We start from the raw sequence: 9,448 nt of genomic DNA, 5'->3' as shown, positions 1-9,448 counted from the left end.
AAGCAGTGGTCATGCAACAGCTTCCTGGCATGGGGCTTGGGGGAGAGCCTGTTCTCTGAGTCCCAAGCTCCATGGCCCACTATTTTTGTCCCTCATGGCACATCCCATGCCTTAAAAAATGGTTTTTTAACAATGATTAATGCTCTCTGTTACAAAAGAGCAAGACAGCTTCACAGTTTCATGAATTTGCTAAGAGTTTACAAGTGAAGATAAAAATCTTTTAAAAAATTCAATTTTTAGCAATGCTTTAAGGTTCACATCAAGAGTAATGCCTTTCTTTACTATTAAATTGTTTTGAATTAATCTTTGGAACAGAATGAATAATGCAAGCATGCCATTATAAAGCAACCAGTAACACACCCAGAACTTTACTTCATCATGACAGTTTGGAATTTATTAATTTAAATCCCCCATTGTGACACAAGAGCAGTAACAAAATAGCTGTACACTACTTCTGTTACAAATATAGATGCTATTTAAAGCGACTTTACATACTCTAATGTAGGCATTTCTCACTGTATGCAAGGAGTAAGTACAAAAGCAATTCAATAACAGCAGCATCCGGCAATGGTAACATCTAGTTTATTGCATCTTAGCCTACCACAGTGTAACTTCTAGAATAGTTATAAAGACAAAGAGAGTGGAGTTTGTTAATTCACTTACACATAGCTATACTGTCTGTTAATACTATTTGACAGACACTCCTGCTTTTGTGACCCATTAAAATGAATGCTAGTCTTTTGTATTATCCCCTAATAATGACCTGACCATTGCCTGCATTTTCAGTTCGTATTTCTCTTAAGTGATAGTTGAGATAGTGGCCTTCTTGCTAAAATTCAATTTTTGCTAACTAACACAAAGCATCCTGCTGCCAAATAGCATACTAGTTTAACTGATACCTTCCTCTCTCAAAAGACTCAGCTAAATTTTTCTGCAGGAAAATAAATCATGAGAAAAGCATGATTTATCTGCCAGATTCCTAAGAGCATGGCAGGCAAAGGCAGGCAGGTTACAATTAGCAAAGTGTTTCACTGAGTGCAGTTTTTAGATAAAGTTTTAGTGATAAGAAAGTAATGCATTTATTGACCACACTGCTGATCTAACTAGATCAGCAGTGTGCTCAATAAATTACGAGACACTTTTATCTGCGCCTCTAAAATTAATATCCCCAAAATAATAGCTGTAGCTGTCACAGCTCCTCTTCTGCTTATTACTGATGCAAACCTTCACTGCTGCCTTACTACTCACCTCCACTGTGAGGCATTTTCAGGTCTTTACCCATTGTCAACCCCATTACTCCTGGTTGTATGCCTCTTCAGTTCAAGGAGGACTCGACTTTTGCTGCTAGTGATCATGGCAGCAACACCATTAATATCAACTCCTTGCACATTGGCAATATCCAGACACCTGCTGCAGCTGAGCAGAGCTGCTCTGAGAGGTTTGTTGACAGCTCTGATGCAAGCAGCTTGCAGAAATGTCTGCACTGACCCTGTGTGTAGTCTCGCACGTTAGAAGAGGACAACCCTCGCCTACAGACACTTCATATTAGGAAAGTTGTTTTCACCCATATAAACTATAAAATATTCCTATTTTAAAAGCCTAGTTCTTCTAATACTGCTGTTTCTGGGCATTCTTAATCACCAGGAACAGTTTCCACTAGTAATGGATTTTTCAGCCCTGAGCACAAGTCCCATAAAATCCACAAACAAAACAAACAAACAAAAACCAAAACCACCATCACCAGCACAATCACAACCCCCCAACCCCGCACTGCTGCCAAAACCCTCAAACCTAAGCCAAGAGAAACACAGTGTTCTTTTTTTTTTTTTTTCAGATACACCATGACTTAGTAAATTTAAATGCACAAAAAGACAAGCAAAATAATCCACCCAAGTCACCAACCAAGTTCCTTCTACTTGAGCATTGTGAAATAATATGGTGATTGAACAGTTTGGGTTGAAAGGAACCTTAAAAATCATCTAGTTCCAAAGAACCATTTGGTCCATTAACCATCCGCCTCCAGATTATATACTTTTTCCCTTATCTCCCAAATACTTTCTTTCTTCAAAAACCTTATTCCTGTTTTCTGACTACTGCTACCCACGCAACTCCCTTGCTGACTTGGTGAATTTATAATTTTTCAATATTATTCAAATATCCAAAGTCTCTTACCAAAACATTTCAGTTTTCTTATGAAAAATATCCATGTGTTTCCACAGTTAACAAAACTTCATCTCAGTGGTTTGACAGGAAGAGAAGTACTTCTAATGTATACAAAAATATGGTTAAATGTTACTTTTCCTCTGTGCTGCAACACAGTTCTGTGAAGCTGAAAGAGCAAGAAGAATACACAAATATTTCCATTCTCTTAACTATGTGGAGAGTAAACAATATTGCCTTATTGGCCCTAACCCATCAGGCAGCCAGTTCATGACAATATGGTCAAAGTGACTGTTCCTTTTGTCCTTTTCAGAATAGCAACTGCTTCCTCGTGGGTCACCCCTTCTAAACTCTGCCCATTCACAGCAATGATTTGATCCCCCCTCTTGAGGCGTCCATCTTCTGCTGCTGCACCCTGGAATGACAAAAGAAGTAACTGCGGACTCACACATTTGTTTTTCTTCCTGACACACAATCCTGAAAAGAAAACCCCTTGCAATATTTTTGGTTTTCAGGGAAACAAACAGAGACAATTGTTGGGAAGACTCCTAACTCTGCAGTACGCCCTGCCCAGTTAAGTTCCACATCTAGAAACCAGATCTACACGATTGTTTGGTTCCCTTAACTCTGTTTTTCCAGCTAGTATATAATTTAAACCCTAGTATTATAGAAGTAACATTTTCAAGACCTGGAGAACTTTTCATGAAGTGATGTAATAGACAGCTTGATGCTTTGATTTACCATAATAATTTAGCATTCGTGATTCCAGTTTTCTCTGATTCTTTGCAGTTTCCTAGAACCATCCAAACTATCAAATCCAGGTCAGCATTGGAACTTCTCTGAAGGTCCAGTCTGAGTTCAACAAAACATCTCTCTCTACTACCTGAAGTAAACACAATCTAAATATAAGGCCAGGGAGGTTTTTTCTAAGTATTTACGCAATTCCAGTCATGAGAAGTGGACAAGACTCTGCTAATAGGCTGAATCATGTATATTTGGAAATTCTCAATCTTTTGAGATTACAGCCTCAAATGCTGCAAGCACATTGTGATCAGCCTTTGCACTAAAAAGGAAAAGCTGTGAGAAACTGTAACATTCTTTTGACTGCAAATCCAGGCCATGATTTAGAACAAAAACTGCAGTGAACTAATAAATGGATTGATTGAACAAATTTCCACCTACCTTTGCAAACACTGTCTTCACATAAATGGGTAAGTCTCCATGGGGACTGCCATAGCCACCCACAATACTAAACCCAAGGCCGTCTGGTCCTCTGTCCAGAGTAATGGTCTTGTACTGAGGAGGTCTGAGAAAGGGAAAAGAGTATTTTGTCTGAACTTTGGATTTAATGTAGAATATTCAACAAAAAAACATTACTCCTTTTAAGCTAACCAATACATTTCCTTTTCCACTATAACTACAAATACATGTATTATAAAGAACTGGCCATTTCAGTTAATGTAAAACACTGTAAACTACCCAATGTCTATATTATATAAAAGTAGCTATTTCAAATACACAGCTCAGGGCACAGTTATGGCTGCTATGTGCCATCAACAGTGCTTACTAGTGAACAAGTACAATGCATTGCCAGTATCTCCAGATTCCATAACATCTACTTTAAATATCCTGTATTGTCTAAAATTACCTCAAATAGTTTATGCTATTAAGGTTTAATTGCTTCTCTCCTAACAGATGACTGTTTATTTGTATGTATGTGTTTATTATACAGATGGTTTATAAGTGTATTTTTCCATATATACTTTGATGGTAAGAAATTTCGGAATTCTACTATTCAAAGTAGGTATGTGTGACTAAAGAATCCTTTTTCTCTCTCCCCATTACTAAAAGAAAAAATGCATCAAATTTATGATAGAGTTTGACGCAAAACTTGTTTACATAATGCACCCTGCAGAATACCAGAAGCAGTATACCTTGTATACCAGAAACATGTGGCACGCCTGATAGCCTCATAGAGAGCATACTATGGAAACACAGACACAACAGTGAAAAGAGAATTTCTGTATGTATCAATTAATCCCAGCTATCCAATCTCAGTGAAACAACAGACTGTAGAAGGCTCTACAGAGAATCCAAAAAATTTGTAGCACAGCAAACTGCACCATGAAAAACACAGAAGAGGACTTACAGCCCACAGTCCCATGTATACCAAATATGTTAATCATGATTAAGCAAAAAATGTCATCCATTATTTGCTAGAATTTGTAAGGTTTATAGGTTAAATATCATCTAAAGTAACAGGCTACAGAGGCTGTACATTCTATAGTTACTGACCCTAAATCATCCTGAAAAATGCCAGTTGAAGTTAGTCCTGCAAATGAAAGACTGGATGTAGGTGGATCCTGCTGCTGACCAGTTATGACACTCACTTCTCCTCCAGCTACAACCTAGGAACAGAGATTGGAAATCAGTGATATAAGAATGCTGACACTAAAATAGTTCAATGTAGCAGCTGGAAAAACAATATTCAGAAAATATTCAACATGTCACTGAGGACTTTTTACCTGCAACTCAATAGCACCTGAAGCATTTTTTAAGATTTTAACAGCTTGGGAATGGGTCATGCCCTCAGTAGATGTTCCACAGATGCTAACAATCCTGTCCCCAACCTACAAAAGAAAATGTAAAAAATCTAACTTAGTTACATAAATTTGTCACTTTCAACAACAGCAGAACTACAAAATGACCCAGTACAAAAGCAGAAAATTCAACATCGGAATTAGCAAATTACACCCGTTTAGTGTAATCAGTGTAAAAAGTACTGATGCTTTACAGACATGATCCTAAAACTCGTGAAATACACATATTAAAAAACAGAGATGCATTTTGCATGTCACCTGAAGACCGACAGACTGAAGTAGCAAATTATCATCAGAGATTCTGTTTGACTGCATCTTTAAATAACATTTTCCAAGAAACCTGAGTCAAATTCAACCACCTTTGATGCAGACTGGATACAACATGTTTTTAAGTACAGTTTCAGATAAAATCCCCCACCCTAATGGAGAGCCTAAAATGTACTCTCTCTGTCCTAAGCACAGGAAACATGAGAGATAAAACAGACTGTACACCTACATTTGTAGGAATGACCACTTCACTCAGCAGAGGCACCTGTTTATAGAACGCATCCTTCTGAACCACTCTCCATGGTTTTAATTTTCATAAGCTGACTAATTCTAAGATCAATACTGCTTTAGGACCTCCTTTCTTAAGTAAGCACATGCCAGCAATTACACTTTCCCATGCTACCAATCTGAGTTTCTTTTCCATCAATCCAAGTGTTCTTTCATCAGTCCAAGAATTCAGCAAAAATTCTTTCAACAGCCAGAAGCACTTAACGACTGTATCACTGAACTGCTGGTTTACTGCCTGTCTAGAGCAATTACAGTGCATTACTCATGCAATCTTTATGACCTTCTTAACAATTAACTTACTCTTAACTTCTGAGTCTGAGCTGCAACTCCATTCGGGTGCATCATGGCAATAAATATAGGAACATCTCCAAGAGGACTTCCTACACCTCCAGCAATGCTCACTCCTAGTGAATCTGCAGGGCTCTGTTATAGTATTAAAAAAGGATTAGATTTTTCTGGAAAGAAAAATACAGAGAATTGTAGGCTTACCTCAAAAGATCACTAAACCCCCTATTTTATGCAAATTCGAATTCCTGTGTCAAATCAGTTTTAAAGCTTATACGCTTTGCATCACTTCAAGAAAGCAGAGACCAGAATTGATGTTTCTTCTTCTCAGTGGTATGTGAGAAATTGCCGATTTAGTTGTGCATTTTATCTTAACCAAACTAAATAATTATAGAATTCAGCACCTGACTCTTAATGTCAGCACAGACATCTGAGCAAGGAAAACCAGTGAGACAGGATTGCTGTCCTCAGTACTTCTATATGAATATCCTATTATGAATCTCCTGAAGACTAGAATTAATTTTTATGCTTCCCCTAATGACCAAATGTTGAAGAACAAAACCAACTATATACCACTGCCCCACACCCAAATACCTCACTGTAAAAACTGCTATTGCAAACTGGTATTTGCAGATTCTACTGTAAAATAGAATGGCTGAATACAATCCATGTAATCAATTCAAATGAACTAGATGCCAAGCAAAGACAAATAAATATAAATATTTTTGAAAATAAGATGCAGTTTGTGACTAAGCTCACATGCATAATCAAGGTAACTGAATTTCACACTTGAAAACCTGGCAGCTGTCATGCAAGAACCTACTCATTAAAAATATATGTGAAGAAAAATATCAAAAACTAAAAAACAGCCTTCCAAATTTGGTATAATTCCCCTGACTTGACTAAAACAGAGTCTGCATTTAACTCAATCTGGTAACAATAAAACTAGGTCCCAGTATCACTTCCATCTTTTGCTTTCAACACGACTCACAAAACATGATTGCAGAAGTCACACTACCTTACATAAAAATATAGGCAGTGGAGATCATAAAGTCCTGAACTGAAAAGACAAACAAATTTATTTCCTGCTCCTTTCCTAAAGCAATGAATAAGCCTAGACTTCTTTCATTTTGTAAAGACACATACTGACAACACCTACAAAACCTATTCCTGATATATGCCACTGCATGCTACAACTTACCTTTTTTATTTCAACTGTTCTTAGTCCCTGTATTTCAGAAGCTGCTGTCAAATGAATTAAAATAAATTTAAAATAAAATGTTAAACTAGCATTCCTAGAAAACTTTTCCAATAAAGTTATCCAAATCACTAAGTTTCTGCTTCTTTGTTATATACATTTTAATCTGATTTTGATAGTGGCCATCATTACAATAATCAAATTTAAATACTTCTAGAATAGGTGAAAGAATTTTCTCCATTTAAATAACTTTTGGAATAACACTGTTAAGCATGCTCAAGTACAACAGAAGAAAAACATTATTTTCTAGCAATACTTTGATCAGAAATAACTTTGTTCTAAATTTAAGCATGAGACAGCTATTCCACATGTATCAGTATTTCTATGAATGAGACAGCTAGTCATATGATATATTTAGATTAAACACAAAATTATGGCTCACCTTAGATTGTCAATATCTCAACTGCTGACATTAGAAGTTTCTTTTATAAAGAGCTACTACAATATATATACGATGTACTGAGCAGTAACTGCTTCCACAGTGTTTTACTGACTAAGGAATCACTTTGAGGCCTACATCGCATAGTTGCAAGTTTTTAACAGAAAGATCTCAGCTACCAGTTCACATGTATAAAATACTAAAAGCACCAAAAAACTCTCCAACTTACCGGTATTTTTCTTTAGGCCACTTTCAAAGACCTCAGGTGCGCTGGACCCAGAAACTGGGAAACTGAATGACAAGAGACAGCCACTTCCTTCACTGACCTACACACAGTGTTAGAGTGGGATTAGAGAAGAGCTTCACTGACCTAGCTACTAAAAGTAAAACTGTAACTTGCTATATTCAGTTTATTTTCTGCAGCATTTTATTTTTCTTTGCCCAGTTAAAACTGAGTCAGAGAACTCCACAAAATTTTTGGTCACTGTAGATGGCTCTTTTTTGATGCATCGTAAGACTAACAGAGCCTTCACTGTATTTCTACAACCCCATGCAAAGATTTGAAGTGCTTCTTCTGAGGGCCCAACAAGGTCCTAGTATCTGCACCTTACAGAGATCTTCTAATGCAAGTTAGCCACAAGTACCACAGTAAGGACAGAACACAAAAGACAGATCTCAGTACTCCTCATGTGGGCTCTCAAATGTTCACCTACTGCATCAGCTACAACTAAGATTAGGCTCTCCACTCAACTTGACCTGCACAATTTCCAGAAAGATTTTCACTCTACTTGAAGGGCAAGTAAAGGAACAACATGGTTCCTAGTGAGGAGAATAGTTCACTGACTGTGACACACTCTTCAAAACATTCAACACTGTGAACTTCATCTTAAAATAAGACCAGCCAGAGTCTGCACATTTTCATGTTGTTTAGCAATACTAAGTCTGAAGAGAGCCTAAAATGTCAGTCTCATCTAGTCTTAACCCACTCACTTTAATTTTAATTATGTCTTAAAACTATTTATATTTGATACTGGATAATTTTCATCCCCAGTTCACAACCAAAGGAAGTTATTAAGGTACTTAGAGAGCTTTCAGGACTGTAGCTCCTACTGGAAAGAATCACAGTGTAAGCTGCTATGGCATGGAAGATACTTTCAAATGCAGAAATTGATGTGAGGTCTTAACAATCCACCATCAGACCAACAATAAAATAAGTACGAGAAGCCTGATGGAAAGAGCACAGGTTTCCTGCTTCTGGCAGGCAAGGTTACAGTAAGGACCATCCAAAGAATGGAGCAATTCCCTAAGCTTACTGAAGCAATACTTCACTGCATGCCAACTACTCTCAAATTAACTAAGATGTCTAAAGTTGACTCTAGCTTCTTCTGGTATTGATGAGAATTGGAGTTCTTTAAGCTTCCAGGCTGGAGCCTGGAGCAAAGTCAGGATTATATTTTTGGCTGGATCCTGTCTAGAACAGATATAATTTGCTAAACGGAACACATAAAATGGCTACTGAAAAGCTGCAATTTTTTCCATTTTGGATCAGGTATGAGAAAAATAATTGTCATTATAAAACCAATCTTTCCATTTGCTTTCATTATCTACCGTTATTTCACTTAAACTAAGTTTTATAGTTACATACCTGGCTACTCTGGGATGTTCTCCTCTCAGAGTGAAATGGCCCAGCTTTTATTCTTCCAACCTCTAGTCTTACTGTACCTAAGGAACACTAAAAAAATAGTTACTTGTAACAAATGTCTTCTGTCTACAAGAGTAAAACCTAAATATTTAAGTGACTTTCTAGAAAGTGGAAGAAGAAAAAAACAAACCATCTGGACAGAGGGAAGAATGATGGACTAGCAGTCCTGAAATGAACACTTTCCAGGTAGAGTTCATGGCAGGACCAGTGACACACACAAAAGTACACCATGATACCCAGTACTGAGCAGGATAATTTTTTTATACTGGATTAATCAGTATTACAATGCAGACATGAGAATCACACAAGAAGACTAATTCTATTACATTGCACTTAATAAGGAATAGCTTCTGAACAGCAATATCAACACACAATTTTTACAATAAAAACTAAAAACAGTGTAACATCTTGGAAGTCTTAATCATTATTTCTCTTGATATGATTGAGAACATGGTAATTAAACTGGAAGTTAATAATCTCTCTCAAACTTTTGAAATTATCTGTTACTC

At 36.9% G+C, this 9,448-nt stretch overlaps 1 protein-coding gene across 6 annotated transcripts in view; it reads right to left on the bottom strand.

Moving 5' to 3' along the window:
* Nucleotides 1–355: 355 nt before the first annotated feature.
* MPDZ (multiple PDZ domain crumbs cell polarity complex component) overlaps nucleotides 356–9,448 on the bottom strand; it is a 96,811-nt gene continuing 87,718 nt past the window's right edge. For all 6 annotated transcript variants that reach the window (XM_066180835.1, XM_066180837.1, XM_066180839.1 and 3 more), the window contains 8 exons: nucleotides 8,883–8,969; nucleotides 7,467–7,563; nucleotides 6,802–6,845; nucleotides 5,616–5,738; nucleotides 4,686–4,790; nucleotides 4,456–4,568; nucleotides 3,343–3,466; nucleotides 356–2,575 (listed from right to left, as the gene is read on the bottom strand). In XM_066180835.1, coding sequence (XP_066036932.1) covers nucleotides 2,429–2,575; nucleotides 3,343–3,466; nucleotides 4,456–4,568; nucleotides 4,686–4,790; nucleotides 5,616–5,738; nucleotides 6,802–6,845; nucleotides 7,467–7,563; nucleotides 8,883–8,969 — 840 coding nt within the window. In that variant the 3' untranslated portion in view covers nucleotides 356–2,428. The remainder of the gene's footprint in view (nucleotides 2,576–3,342; nucleotides 3,467–4,455; nucleotides 4,569–4,685; nucleotides 4,791–5,615; nucleotides 5,739–6,801; nucleotides 6,846–7,466; nucleotides 7,564–8,882; nucleotides 8,970–9,448) is intronic.

Source organism: Chamaea fasciata, unplaced genomic scaffold (assembly GCF_029207755.1).
Source record: "Chamaea fasciata isolate MVZ Bird 193981 ecotype frontalis unplaced genomic scaffold, bChaFas1.0.hap1 SCAF_4, whole genome shotgun sequence".
NCBI lineage: Eukaryota > Metazoa > Chordata > Aves > Passeriformes > Sylviidae > Chamaea > Chamaea fasciata.
The sequence above is the reverse complement of the archived record's forward strand: the minus strand, read 5'-3'. Positions and strand labels throughout refer to the sequence as shown.